The sequence below is a fragment of the Lagenorhynchus albirostris genome, chromosome 5, assembly GCF_949774975.1.
Source record: "Lagenorhynchus albirostris chromosome 5, mLagAlb1.1, whole genome shotgun sequence".
NCBI classification, from domain to species: domain Eukaryota; kingdom Metazoa; phylum Chordata; class Mammalia; order Artiodactyla; family Delphinidae; genus Lagenorhynchus; species Lagenorhynchus albirostris.
In genome coordinates, this window is record NC_083099.1 from 36,032,433 (window position 1) to 36,048,048 (window position 15,616).

A 15,616-nucleotide genomic window follows, 5' to 3' on the forward strand; every position below is an offset into this window, starting at 1 on the left:
CTTTTCTAGATATCCTATTCCATCGATTTTTTTTACTTCTGTACTCAATATTATACTCTTTTTATAGCTATATTATATTTTAATTATTATATATTTATAAGCAACTTTAGTATCTGGTAGAATAAGCTCCCAGATGTCAATCTTCTTTTCCAAAATATTTTGAGCTATTTTAGCTCATTATACATTTCAGTTTGTAAAGTTTTTAAATATAATCCACTGGAATTTTAGACAGCGTTTTTTCTTTTATTACAGAAAAAAAATTCTAAAATTATTTCTCAATACAGTGGAAATATGCTTTTGCAGATCACTCAAAATATATGAAGTAAGTATGGAAGGCAATAGTTGCACTTTCCAGAGGCACCTACTCTGGTTTGTGGTTTTGGTTTGATATCTTCAGGTGATTATTGCCATGTCTCTAAATAGTATTTTCATATTACTCTTTTTAGGATTATCAACTTTACACTTTATCTCTTGACTTTTTCGTATGCCACATGAAGATTTAACTCACTCATATCATACCCCAATCCCCCTTCGCCTCTGTTTTGAGATGTAGATCTTTAGTTTGTTGTTTTTATAACTTTAAATAATTCAACCTGTTTCTTATTGGTCTACTTCTGACTTGGACTACAAGAAATTTAGTGCCTCCCTTCCTCCCTTCCTCCCTTCCTTCTTTTCGTTTTTCTTCCATTCTAATTCTTTTGTTGGTTAATAATTCAACTAATTGTTAATTGACAGTTCAACAATTGCATTTTCATAGTTGATAATATTTACATTCTGTTATGTAATTGTAATAAAGTCTTTTGTGCTTGTATAGACTGATTCTGAAAATTCAAAACAATTTACATGATTAAGAATGTGTAACTTTTATTGACTTTAGAGCCAAGTAGTGCACTATATTTATAACTGCTTCACCACAATTCTAATGCCATAACTCCTTTATCACTTGATGAGAATGTTTATAGCATCAAGGATTCTTTTTTCTATCGTCTGCAAACTACTAAATGCACATTTTAATTTATATCATTTTTACACTATGACTTTCTTGAACAACTTTTTTGTTTGTCATGGAGTTTCAGAGTTTTTTGTTTTCCTTTTAGAGAGAAAAGTAATATACCTTCCTCACTTTATATTATCTAGCTTCTTTCTTACCAGTTTTATCTATTGCTTGTAGTCTGTTCCATTTTTCTTCTTGATAACATTTTCGAAGTTTATTGACCTTTAGGTCTAATTTGGGCTGATTAATTTCTAGCTCTTTACTAGCTATTATCCTTTTTTCCCCATTGAATTCCTGGGTTATATCTACCATTTTGTACATTCTACATTTTCTTTATTTTTCTGGAGTACATCCCTAAGTACTTTCTTAGAAATGTTTGCATGGGAGGTAAACACATATAGTCCTGGCATGTCTCAAAATGACTTATTTTTGTTTTCTTATTTTATTGACAGTTTGGGTATAAAATTTCTCCCATAACCTTGAAGGTCTTGCCCTGTTGTCTTCTAGCCTACATTGCTGCTGAAGATCATCTGATGCCAGTGTGATTCTACTTCCTTTTTAGGGAATCTGTATTTTTCTTTCTGTAAGCTCATAGGATCTTTTTTTCCCTTGGTGCCGCAGAATTTCTTGCAGATTTGCATTGGTGTGGGTCTTTTTCATCTATTTTGCTGGGTAGGAAATACAGCGTCCCTGCCTGGATTGTTGCTCGATACATTTGACTTTTGATTAATTTTATTGTTTTACTTAATGGCATTTGTACTTTCAGGTATAAAACAGTCATGTAATATTGCTTCTCTTTTTCAGGTGTTGCCGCCTATGTTGGCTGGCAAAGCTCCTCAATTCTCAAACCCCTGTTGCAACAAGGTCTTAGTGATGCTGAGGAATTTGTTATTGTGAAAGCTCTTAATGCCCTTACCTGTATGTGCCAGTTAGGGCTGCTGCAAAAACCCCATGTCTATGAATTTGCCAGTGATATTGGTAAGTTTTTGTTTCTCAAAATTAGGATGGGAAAATTAGGGAGTGGTAAGAGAAATAACAACTGATAGGGCATTGTAAAGTTTCTAGGCAATCTAGAGTGAGATTTTCAGCTTCATTGTCCCTGTTGTGTGTGTGTCTGTGTGTGCACACCCATGTGCATGCTTATGCCTGCATGCTTGTATGTATGTGAGCGACACGTAGGCACACACACAGGAGCACTGGTCCTCCAGCCCAGGTTGGGAAATACACCTTTGTTTCAATCTGTAGTTAAGTCTTGATGATCCTTGAAAAATGAAGATTTTTTTTTCTTTTGAAACACAATGTGCATTAAGTATTTAACTGCTCTGAAGAGTCAGCTTATGTTTTTGGACACTTGACCATTAATCAAGTTGAAACTGGATGTGGAGGATTGTCTGTGACTTCTGTCATTGCACTGATCTCCAGTTAAGCATTCGTAGTATTGACATTACTACTGTTAGTAATTTTATTAAACAATGAAAGGAATTAATTCCTTGACCTTTATAACAGTTATCTAGGTCCATCAACTTAAAATTCAGAATAAGAGCAAACAGGTACATGTGACACATTGTAAAATTAAAAATATTAGAAGCTCTTAGTCTTCTTAACACTTCATTTTAAGAAAGTAATCAATGTATGGATAAGATTGCAAGTTGGCTTTGTACTGAGAAGACATGAAATCTTAGGAAATTGCATTTTTAGATAAAATACTTTATTGCTGCTGAATGCTTTGCCAAGAAAATTTATAGAAAGCCAGAATTAGTTAGATTTGGTTAATAGGTTTTTCTTGAGGCAATCCTCAGAGAAAAAAGACAAAGGAGTTTTTATTTTGATAGTTGAAATTAGATGGTTAGATAGTAGAGAGGTATAAAATGTCTGGAAGTTTTTAGGCATGAATGTAGCTTTTTAAAAGAAAAATTTTGTGGAAATCTGAGTATATGTAGGTTTCTTATTTTGTACTCTTAATATTTATAATCATTCTTTTAGTTTGTAACACTAATTTGGTTTGAATTTTTTGATGATTATGTTAAAAAAATGACAAATTTAATAGAAAAGTTTTAAGTATTGGCAACATAATCATGATAAAAATCTCTATTACACAGAAATGATTTTGATTTTTTGTGTAAGCTGCAGAGTGCTAAACCTTGAGGGAGTCATCTCTGTTTTCTTCTTAATTTTTAAAAGAGCTAATAGCTTGGGAAACAAAAATTATTAATATAATGAAAGATGTTAGAATGTTTTTTGAATTTCTTATCCTGTGTAGTGTAAGGCAGACGTAGAAAGCACCCCTTTTCATAATAATATTAAAGAGAAAATGTATCATCTTAACACACATATCTTGCTGCCTGGAATATTTTCCTGCTCATTCTCATTGTGTGAATTCTCACATCAGTGTTTTCTTTTTTTCTCCTGTGAAAGTGGCATTACCTCCTAAGGGTCGAGTTTTTCTTGCTTTCGACTTTGATTTTCTTCATTCTAATGAAAATCCTTTGTATATAAATATGTGCTTGTATATTCTAATTTCACATAATACATTCCTTCTGTTGCCTAATTATTTGGAAATTATTTTTGAGATTTAATATGGCATATAACTAGCATTTTATTTATCTGCAAAATGGATGTCCATCCATTTTTAAGCAAAAATTATCATAAAAGATAGTTTTTTACTCCTCCTGTCAAATTTTGCAGAAATTTTTCTGAGTCCTATGGGTTTTAGTCCTTGGTCATAGGATGAACATATGGGGTCCTCATGTATCTTAAGTTTAGTATCAAAATAAATTATTATCTTTAGATATAGAATAAACCTAATGTGGTACAACTTCTTGGGTGTGATGCTCTCTTAGAACTGGAACTGAATTTGGTACTAGCTGTGGGGAGGGAAAAAACCCTTGCTGAGAAAAATCAAGCAAATAGTCATTTGTTGGCATTTTAAACTATTTAAAAGAAGAAAGTTTTTAATAACTTAGAAACACCTACTTACTTAAAACAAGTGATAAACTGTATGCATCTCTCTGTTCTGTCTTTATGCGTGGTTAGCCTGTTGTAGTGATTCTTAAAGGGAATTGTGGTGGTGGTGATTATCATGATTAAAAACTACACTCTTCCCACTTAGACATTGTGAAAACTCACCTTTCCATCTGCTTGTCCCCAGATAATTGGAAATGTATTGGATGTTTTATAGGAAATCCTCGATTCTGGTTTCTTGTATTTGGAGTCTTGCAGGTTCTTTGTATCAGTTAGCTACTGACTGATATAATAATGCTGTACAACAATCAACCACAAAATCCCAGTAAATCCTTCGGTCAAGTTCTCAGCATGCATCTGTGAGCTCAGTGGGTGGCTCTGCTTTAGGCCTTGCATCTCCCAGACGCCTGTGGTGATAGTGGTTTATCTGTCTCATTCTGGGGCCCAGGTTGGAGGGGCAGCAACCTCCCAGGTTATGTTCTGGGTGATGGCAGAAGCCTAGCTCTGCCATACATTTCAAGCCTCTGTTTGTGTTACATCTGTTGACATTCCATTGGCTAGAGCAGGTACTGTGTCTGAGACAAGAGGGAGGGACAAGAGAAGTACCCTTTGTACACCATGAGCACCAGGCAAGAGTGACTGTATAACAGAGATAACACAAAGAATTGGGACCACTAATTCAGCCTCATCTAGTGCCTAACTCCGCCAGGTCATCTTGAGTTTATTTCTTTTTTGGAGGTTTTTCAATGGTTTTTCCAGTCCTCATTTTCTCTGTTGCGAGAGGGAAACTACCAGCCCTCCCTTGTTGGCCATCTCAGAGGCTGCAGGGTGTTTATGAAATAATCAAAACCACCTCCATGTGTAGTTAGAAGAATTGGAAATGGGAGAACTTTGGAGACAGATATCTTGAACAATTTTCTTCTCTTCCCCTATTTATATGTAATATTAGCATGAAATAGTATTTTTTTAATCATTTCTTATTTTTTAAATTTACTTTTTATTGAGGTAACATTGGTTTATATCATTTAAGTTTCATGTGTGCAACATTATATTTCTACTTCTGTACACACTACAGTGTGCTTACCACCAAAAATTTAGTTTCTGTCCATCATCATTCAGTTGATCCCCTTTACCCATTTTGCCCTCCTCCCTGCCCCTCCCCATCTGGTAACTATTACTCTGTCCTCTGTATCTATATGCTTGCTTTGGTTTGGTTTAGTTCATTTATTTTACTTTTTTTGTTTGTTTGTTTTTTATATTCCACATATGAGTGAAATCATGGTATTTTTCTTTCTCAGTCTGACATTTAACTTAGCATAATACACTCAGGGTCCATCCACGTTGTTGCAAATGGCAAGATTTCACCTTTTTTTAATGGCTGAGTAATATTCCATTGCATATTTATACCACATCTTCATCCATTGATGGGCACTTAGGTTGCTCCTATATCTTGGCTATTGTAAATAAAGCTATGGTGAACATAGGGGTGCATATATCTTTTTGAATTTGTATTTTCTTATTCTTTGGATAAATACCCCCAAATAGCTGGATCTTATGGTAGTTCTAAATGTCGAGAAATTTCCACTCTGTTTTCCACAGTGGCTGCACCAGTTTACATTCCCACAGTATATGAGGTTTCCTTTTCTACACATCCTTTCCAACACTTACTATTTCTCATCTTTTTGATAATAGCCATTCTGACGGATGAGAGGTGATGGCTCATTGTAGTTTTGATTTGCATTTCCCTTATAATTAGTGATGGTGAACATCTTTTCATATGTCTGCCAGCCAACTGTATGTCTTCTTTGGAAAGATGTTTGTTCAGCTCCTCTGCCCACTTTTTGTTTAGGTTGTTTGTTTTTTGTTGTTGAGTTGTATGAGTTCTTTATATATATTGGACATTAACCCCTTATCAGATATATGACTTGCATATATCTTCTCCCACTCAGTAGGTTGTCTGTTTGTTTTGTTGATGGTTCCTTTTGCTGTGCAGAAGCTTTTTAGTTTGGTGTAGTCCCATTTATTTATTTTTGCTTTTGTTTCTCTTGCCCGAGGAGACATAGCTAGAAAGATTTTTGCTAAGACTGATGTCAGAGAGCATGCTGCTTATGTTTTCTTTTAGTGGTTGTGTGCTTTCAGGTCTTTAATTCATTTTGAGTTAATTTTTGTGTATGGTGAGAGATAGTGGTCTAGTTTCACTTTTTTGCATGTAGTTGTCCAGTTTTCCCAACACCATTTAAGAGACTGTCCTTTCTCCATTGTATGTTCTGTGCTCTTTTGTTGTCCACATGTGTGGGTTTATTTCTGTCTGGATGATGATTTACCTGTTGATGTAAGTGCGGTGTTAAAGCCCTTTCTGTTACTGTGTTGCTGTCAGTTTCTCCCTTTAGGTCTGTTAATAATTGTTTTGTATACTTTGGTGCTCCTATGTTAGGTGTATATATGTGTATTAATCACTGTTATGTCTTTTCAATGAATCGTCCTGTTTATCGTTATATACTGTCCATCTTTGTCTTTTGTTACCTTTTTTTGGCTTGAAGTCTATTTTACTTGATATGAGTTTGGCTACATTCCCTCTCTTTAGGCTGTAATTTGGAGTGTCATCTTCCATCCCTTCACTTTGATCCTGTGTCTGTCTGCAGAGCTGAGGTGAGTCTCCTGGAGGCAGCATATAGCTGGGTCTTGTTTTTAATCCATCTGGCCACTCTGTGTCTTTTGATTGGTGAAGTCAACCAATTTAAATTTAGGGTGATTATTGATAGATGAGGACTTAGTACTGCCATTTAATCTTTTGTTTTCTGGTTGCTCTATATCTTCATTGTTTCTTTTTCCTTGTGTTTCTGTTTGCCATTTTGGTTTGGTGGTTTTCTGTGATATTTTTCTCAGTTTCCTAATTTTTTTTTTTTTTGGCGGTACGCGGGCCTCTCATTGTTGTGGCCTCTCCCGTTGCGGAGCACAGGCTCCAGACGCGCAGGCTCAGCGGCCATGGCTCACGGGCCTAGCTGCTCTGCAGCATGTGGGATCTTCCCAGACTGGGACACGAACCCGTGTCGCCTGCATCGGCAGGCAGACTCTCAACCACTGCGCCACTAGGGAAGCCCCCTCATTTTTTTAATGTTTCCTGTCTGTGCTCTAGATTTACGTTTGTGGTTACCATGAGGTTTGTATAAAACATCGCATAGGTAAAATAATCCTTTTTCTACTGATGGCATCTTCATTTACCTCTGTGGGTTCTGTCCTTTTCCGCTTCCCTCTTTGTCATTTTGTTGTCTTAAACGATCCCTTTTATGTTGTGAGTTTGTTACCAAATTGAAGTAGCTATAGTTAGTTTTTCTTCTTTCCTCCCCCCTTTAACCTCCTTTATTATGCTATAATAAAGTGTTTAAAAACCTGTTCTTATAAAGAGTTGCTATTTTCTGAGTCTGTCTATCACCTTACTCAAAGTTCTATTTACTTCTGCCTTTTTGTTTCTGGTAGATGGCAGGTCTAGTGTTGATGAACTCCCTCAGCTTTTGTTTGTCTGGGAAACTCTTTATTTCTCCTTCATATGTGAGTGATAACTTTGCTGGCTAGAGTATTCTTGGGTCACAGTTTTTATCTTTCAGTGTTTTGAGAATGTTATTCCATTCCTTCCTGCCTGTAGAGTTTCTGCTGAGAAATCTGCTGGTAGCCTGAGTGGGGTTCCTTTGTAGGTTACCTTTAAAATTCTTTCTTTGTCATTGATTTTTGACAATTTTAGTATAATATGTCTTGGAGAAGGTCTTTTTTTTTTTTTTTTTTTTGCGGTACTCGGGCCTCTCACTGTTGTGGCCTCTCCTGTTGCGGGGCAATAGGCTCAGGACGCGCAGGCTCAGCAGCCATAGCTCACGGGCGCAGCTGCTCCGCGGCATGTGGGATCTTCCTGGACCGGGGCATGAACCCGTGTCCCCTGCATCAGCAGGTGGACTCTCAACCACTGCGCCACCAGGGAAGCCCGGAGAAGGTCTTTTTGCATTGAGGTAATTAGGTATTCTCTTAGCTTCATGGACTTGTATATCTGGTTCCTTCCCCAGACTTGGGAAGTTCTCAGCTATTATTTCTTTAAATAAACTCTTTGTTTCCTTCTCCTTCTCTTCTCCTGGGATACCTATTAGCCTAATGTTGTCCTTCCTAAAGGAGTCTGATAGATCTTGTAGAATTTCCTCAGTTTTTAAATATCTTATTTCTCTTTCTTCTTCTACTTTTAGATTTCTAGTTTTCTATCTTTGAGCTCACTAATTCTCTCTTCCATATGGTCTGCTCTATTTCCAGTGCTTTCTAATTGCATTCTCCAACTCGTTTATTGAGTTCTTCAGCTTCAGATTTCTGTTTGGTTCTTTTTTTGAGTTTTAGTCTCTTTGGTAAAGTGTACCTTCTGTTCATTAGTTTTATTCCTGAGCTCATTGAACTGTCTCTGTGAGTTTTCTTGTAGCTCGTTGAGTTTCTTCATGACAGCTATTTGGAATTCTCTGTCAGATCTCAGTATTCTTTGACTTTAGTTTCTGGAGAATTTTCATTTCCTTTTTGTGGTACAGTGTTATTGTGGTTCTTCATGGTGCTTGATGAGTTATTCCTCTTCCTGTGTCTTTGAAGTAGTAAAAACCTTTCTACTTGATTGTAATGACTCAACAGGTTGGAAGTTAGAGGTCTTTCTCTTTGTTTTCCAGTAAGTGGCCCGACAGCACAGGTTTTTAATTTCTTTTACCTGAGCTGCCTCTGGTTATATTTGAGAGTCTACAGTTTCCACCCTCCACTGCCTCTGTTAGAGGTGTCGCCCTGTGACCTCATTATTGCTTCTTGTGCCTCTGGTGTTGTTGGTGCTTTGCTGCTGCCAGTGTTGCTGGCATCATTGCCTGGGGCACCAGGATAGTGAGCTCTCCTGCCATGTCCAGGATCCTCTGAGTCTCAGGCTCCACTGTCACAGGGTGAGGGGGAGGATGGGGTGGAGCTGGGATTGCATGGGCATCTCTGCCGTGTCTGGAATTGTAAGGTTCGAGGGCTTTGCTGCTGTGGGTGGAGGTGTGGGGGGCCAGAGTTGTGGGTGCCTCTGTGGCTGGAGGGATGGGGTCTCAGGCCCCACTGCTGTTGCTGCCCAGTTACCTGTGATTGCTGCTGTGGGGGAAGGGCAGAGTCATGTGTACACCTCCCCTGCTGCTACCATGTTCTCTGGGGCTGCAGGCTTAGCTGCCATGGTCAGAGGTCCAGGACTACAGTCACCACCTATACTGTTCTCCTGGTTCTACCTCCTCTGTTTGTTCCAGTCCACCCACCTCTAGATGTACAGATAAGTGGAATTCTCCTGCATCTGGTGTGTTGGACAGAGGCACCTTTGTTGAGTTGTGGATGTTTTACTGGTTGTATATTAAAGGGGAGACACAAAGGGAGCATCTCACTCCACCATGATGTTGACATCACTGTGATAATATTCTTATTTCTCTGTTAGCCTGAATTTCTTTTGAAATTTGTATACTCTAAATGCCGATGCTTTTACATCCTCAGAACAAGTACTTTTTTTTTGCTTTTAGAAATTTGAATTTTATTCTAAATCAGGTTAGTTTGGATGTTTGAATTTTATTCTGAATCTTAGTTGAATCATTGACTTTAGGTGTAGTACAGAAAATAGTTAAAATAAAAGCTGTGAAAAGATATTCATTTAATTTTCTTATATCTTAAACTCTTTAAGAATGAGCATCATATGTTTTGTGGCTTTTAGTTTCCATTCATAACGCCTTGTGAATGAATTTATGAGTACTGTATTTGATGTCATCAAATCTTTGCATTAAAAAGAATGTCAGTCAGGCGAAATCATTCCCTTAATTTAAGCTGTGGCTTGGAGGAGAAACAACTCAGTTTCTTTGTCCTTTATGTTGTAAATGGTATGTCCTTGGACTTTGTGGAGGTATTGGGTGGGGGAGTAATAGTTTGCTATATGCTGTTGGGCTGTTGGGACTTTTTATGTCTCTCTCCAATAGTTTTTAACCTAGTCTTGTAAATGAGTATATATGCCCACTGATCTTCAGCCCTGACTAAAAATATAACAATTTAAATCCTAAGAAAAGAGGTAGCTATTTTTACTCTTCTATGGTATTGCTGATATTTATGGTAGGAAATATTATAATAGCAGTATGTTCACTTGGTTCAGTTTAAGTCCCAGGATAATTGAGTATATGAAGGAAACCTGATAGTAACATTTGGTATAATCTCTTTATCAATTGTGTTATAAGGTGAAAATTTGTTTATCTTGATAGTGTGAGACTGTTTATGAACATCGTTTAATCCATACCTTTTTTTCCCTCTTAGCCCCCTTTCTGTGTCATCCCAATCTGTGGATACGCTATGGTGCTGTGGGATTTATCACAGTGGTAGCTCACCAAATAAGCACAGCTGATGTCTACTGCAAACTGATGCCTTACCTTGACCCATATATTACTCAACCAATAATACAGGTATGCATGTTCCAACTTAGAATCAATCTTCCCTCCAAACTGTGCCCCTTTAAAGAAAGGTTTAGAGAGTCCTATTTTTATTTAAAATTTTAAAGATTTAAATTGGGCTACAGCATTTTCACATTCCTTTCAAGTTAGTTAATGTTAATGGAACAAACACTTTGGAAGGTGAGAGAAGTTCAAGAGACTTACGTGTACATCATGTTGTATGTAACGCAGCACTCGGTAGTTCATCCTTTTTCCTTTTGTGCAGTGTTGTAAAGCATCTGGTATTAAGTGAAATATAGCAGAAACGTATATTAATGGACCTGCTTTTGTCATAAAAGTACAACTGATTTCAGTCCAACTCCACATTTATAATAAATTTGAAAAAGGATTTTTCAGAAGTTTGTTTTTGGAGCACTAACTGGTTCTGTTTTTTGTTTTTTTTTTTAAATCTAATGACTACCCCACCCCTCTTGCTCCCTCCCTCCCCCCGCTTACCAAGCAGTGTAGCACTTGATGATAAACTTTGGGTCTTTGGTTTGTACAAGGCAGTTATTTACCAGTTTGTCAGTGTTTATACCCTTCATTTTGCTGGACAGCCAACTATCAAAATAGATATTTAAATTGAATGGACTGTTGAGAGATGATTCTGGCTGTTAAAACATCCTAAAATGTCCTATTTTTTTTTACTAAAACTCTAATTTTGCTTTTGCAAATTCCCATTCCTCTCTAGCTTTCTCTTACTTGTATAAGGCCCAGTGTGCCTTCCCTGTGGTTGGAGAAAATGGCCATGGATATCCTCTGCAAACAAGTGGCTTTGACTGCCTTCAGTCCTTACTTTTCATAATAGATTAATCCAATTTGTGAAATCATCATTCTCTATTTCATAGAGTTTGTAGATTTTAAAATTTTTATCCCAAGAAAAATTTATATATCCGTGAAAGATGGATAATATTGCTAGAAAATATGTCCCCACTTTTTGAAGTTTATTAAGGCTTCCTTGGAAATCAGGTCTAGAGATTCCTACTACTTTGACTACATATTGTATTTAGAAGTTTGGCTCTTAAACTCATAATGAAAGAAAGAGAAAGTGTTTCGGGGATTGAAAATTGCATGTGTTTGTAATAACTTTTAGTTGTGGCTTACTAAAATAAATCTGATATATAAGTGGTTTGTTAGAAATCACCATTCTCTTTGTTTTCTCAGAAATTATTATTATTATTACTTTTTGCTTTTATCATTGTTTTATATTTTGAAAGGCCAGGCTCAGGAGTTGAGAGACTGATTATATGCTTCATAATTTTTACCTTTCTGCAGTTTGGATTAGACAAAAGATACCTTTTTATGCTGGTTTCTACTGGCCAACTTACCAGGTAGTTAAATATATCTAAAGAAAGTCCTCTTGGTTACTGTTTAGTAATGCTCATCCTTTTTATTGTAAGTGCATTGGCAAGGAGAATATTCTTGGGGATTAAAAAAGGAGGGATTTTATGAACTCTGTGGAGAGAGTAATGTTTTTTAGAAGTGGTTGAAGCTATTGGGAAAACCTGATGACTGAAGGGTGGCCCTGTGGCTGTTGAGCATCTTCTCTGGATCAGTACTTTTGGCTACTTGACCTGTGAACTGCAGGTACTTTTTAGATCTGGGAAGTCATCTGACATTTTGGGATCTAGAAAACTTGGGATCTAAACTTTTCTAGTCTGAGTATTTATTAGTAGTATTCAAGTATGATAGACACAGATGTCTACTCAGATGCTAACAATGAATGAAGAAATACCCTAGCTCTCTAAAGGTCACTGGTATTCTTTTTTCTTCTAAGCAAAAATTGCAGATATTGATATCTCCCATTTTCTTAGAAAATGAATATCTATGTTAACTTTACACAGGTTATGTATTTATTGAGTTTGAAAACAGATGTACTCTATGTTGTATCTTTGGCTGATTCTTTTCATTTTTCTAATATAGATTGAAAGAAAACTTGTTCTACTCAGTGTTTTAAAAGAGCCAGTAAGTCGTTCTATATTTGATTATGCTTTGAGGTCTAAAGATATTACTAGCTTGTTCAGACATCTTCACATGCGTCAGAAGAAACGAAATGGGTCTCTTCCTGACTGCCCTCCACCTGAGGACCCTGCCATAGCACAGCTTCTGAAGAAATTGCTCTCACAGGTTGTATCATCTTTCTGAAATCTTAACATTTAAATGCAAAATTTATAAAAACATTGAGGTATACATGTCACTCTTAAAAATATTTAAAAATATTTTGATTAAGTTGTATCATAACAAATGAGTAAATAAATCTGGCAAATATGCATTTGCTTTGGTATCTAAGACATATTATAATGATGATAAGGCATTGGATTGAGCTAAATAAAGGAATCATGAGAGACCTAGTAAGTTTTTTTGTGATTACTGGCTATGTAAATGAGGGAAAGAGTAGGTATAACCTTAGATTTAAGTAATATTCTTGATTGCATTTCATATTTCATCAAAAATATAATGAAATTCAGTTAAAAGGAACATTACAAAACACAGATGCAATGCAGAAAAATCCTGGTTTATTTCAATTCGAATTTAGAGAGTCTTCACTATGTGCAAACAGCTAAAATAACTGGGGTTTGTAATGCGTCTTAGATTGAATAAACCAGCAGTTTACTGCTGTATCTTAAAAGTCTGTGAATTTGGATCCTTTTAACAAATCTCGTTAGAATTAGGAAATAATCTTTTTATTATGCTTGGCATTAGTAAGTCCTCTTTAGAAATATTAAATCTAGATTCAGCATCCTGTTTTAGGAGGGATGTGTAGATCCTGGAGAAGACAAGGTAGGAGTGAAACTGGTTAGAAATAAAGGCTATGGTTTCTGAATAAATGTTCTTTGAGACTTAAAGTGAATACTGAGGGACACCTGACTGTCCTTAAGTCTGCAGGACGTCTTGCTTAAGAGAATGAGTATCAGTCATTGTCTTGTCTAAGAGAAAAGAAGATGAGAAAATACTTCCATCGCAGAGAGAGAATTGGTCAGCTTTGGGCTGTAAATCCTTTCATGTATTGTACTTGTCACTGAATGTACAGTGCTGTTTGATGCCCAGACATTGGTTTGGGTGATTGAATGTTGGAATAGGCTTCTGTGGGAGGCTGGTCAATAACCGTCTTGGTTCTTTTAGGTCTAAGTTTATCTGGAAACTAGAGCTGCCTCTGAATGTCCCTTCTAGGCCAGTGGTTCTATTTCCTGTATTTCAGAGGACTTCCCTTTGATGTGACTTGAATTGCCAGAGAGCTTTTTCTTTGAGTTTTCTTTTGACATTGGCTTGTACATTAGATGTATTTTCCAGTTTATGGAAAATTGGGTATTGAATCACATTTTTCAGTTGTTTCTCCTGAGTAAGTAATCCTTAACAAGATTTCAGCATGCAGTAAAAACCACTCCAATTTAGATGTTTCTTTGAGCTTGGGTGGTGCGATTCTTTGTATTATTCTCTCTCCTGCAAATCCTGTATATTAAGTTGAAAGCTTCTATACTGAAGTTTTCTCTTCTTTGTAAGTCATTAGTTACTTCAGGGAGCCACTGCAGTTCCTAATACTTGCTTTTCACCTTGCTGCAGGTGTCAGTTTTCCATTGCCATGGGTAAAAGGAGGGAGAGGGACAGGACAATTTCTATAGCCTTTCTACTTCCTGCTTCCTACTGCTCTTCTCTCAAACCCTCCCACCATTGCTGCTGCCTTGGTGCCAGCCCCCATCACTGGTGCCATGATGAAATCACTAAACCCACTGACTTGTATTCCTCTACGTGTCAGTGCTTGATGTATTCATTCATCTCTCATTTGTATGAGTGGAAAAGGGGAATATGGAATTCCCTGTTTTATGTTGTTTCTGTGAATAATAATCTTAGGAGACTCCTCAGGGGCAGGAATACTCTTTATTAAGGTGTAGTTGCTGCTGGTGGAAGGAACAGCAGGCCAGAGTATCTGAGGTCCTCAGAAGTAACAGCGCAACACTGGCTTCCGTTGTTTGAGGACATACAGTGAGTCTATACCTTCTATATTGTGTGACTGTCCTTGAAATAAGCTTGAACAATAGTTAGCACCATTTTATTAGATAAGAACACTGAGGCTCAGCAAGCCTAGTTAATTAACTTCCTGTGTGCACACAGTTCAGTAAGTTTCAAAGCTAACATTGGAACCTGAACCTGTCTTTACTCCACATGTCTCCCACTGTGCCATCTTGCCTCTCAGAATAAACAGAGGACAGGGAGCTAAAGCTGGAAGGCTTGCTTGAGTTTTTTTTTTTTTTTTTTTTTTTGCGTTACGCGGGCCTCTCACTGTTGTGGCCTCTCCCGTTGCAGAGCACAGGCTCCGGATGCACAGGCCCAGCGGCCATGGCTCACGGGCCCAGCCGCTCCGCGGCATGTGGGATCTTCCCAGACCGGGGCACGAACCCACGTCCCCTGCATCGGCAGGCGGACTCTTAACCACAGCGCCACCAGGGAAGCCCTTGCTTGAGTTTTATGTGGACTTAGGAAGAAGTCCTTGGGCGGCTCACCTCTTCCAGTCCTTTGCGAGCCCTTTCTCTGCCTTTCCTTCTTTTTGGTCCCTGCACTACCGAGTTTCTTGGGATTACTAGAAGAGGCTTGGAGCCAGGGGGCGCTTTGGAAGTAGGAATTGAATCCTTTTCCTAAAGTCAGGGATACAGAGGGAAGAGACATGTTTTTAGCCTCCGCAAGTGGGAATTCTGAAACCTCCTGCAGAATTTTTTTTTACTTGGGCTTCTGCAGTGCTCTTTAGTGTAGGACCACTTGAGGACACTTGAGATACAGTGTGAGTAAAATAGGCCTTTCCAGAGCAGCCTAGCATTGTTTCTGTGGTATGTTCAGAGCACCAGACTTAAAGAACACTTTTGGAACATGTGGGAGTTGGAATCTGCCTATACTCCAGATTTTCAATAGGTCTTACCATCTGGAGATGACAAATGGCAGGGCTGTTTTAGATTGATCTCATCTATGAGAGCTCCCTGGTTTTTTTTTCTTATTTATTAAATCAGACACTAATACAGAGTACAAAATGATTTCACTCTTTACTTTAAAAAATGACAAATACTTGACATTTTAAACTTTTAAATATTTTTAATTAAAAATTTTTTTGACTGGGTAGTATAGATACAAGGTGTAAAATTGAAAAGGTATATAAGAAGATATATAATAAAATGTAAGTATA

At 37.3% G+C, this 15,616-nt stretch overlaps 1 protein-coding gene across 3 annotated transcripts in view; it reads left to right on the forward strand.

The window, feature by feature from the left end:
- The window catches only part of PIK3R4 (phosphoinositide-3-kinase regulatory subunit 4), a 74,037-nt gene that overhangs the window by 20,889 nt on the left and 37,532 nt on the right, over positions 1–15,616 (forward strand). For 2 of the 3 annotated variants that reach the window (XR_009540662.1, XM_060149866.1), the window contains exons 7-9: positions 1,799–1,972; positions 10,274–10,419; positions 12,370–12,573. Coding sequence is in view for 2 of the 3 variants with exons in the window: in XM_060149866.1 (XP_060005849.1) it covers positions 1,799–1,972; positions 10,274–10,419; positions 12,370–12,573 (524 nt within the window). In the remaining variant the exon portion in view is untranslated. The remainder of the gene's footprint in view (positions 1–1,798; positions 1,973–10,273; positions 10,420–12,369; positions 12,574–15,616) is intronic. The other variant, XM_060149867.1, reaches the window with a different exon arrangement.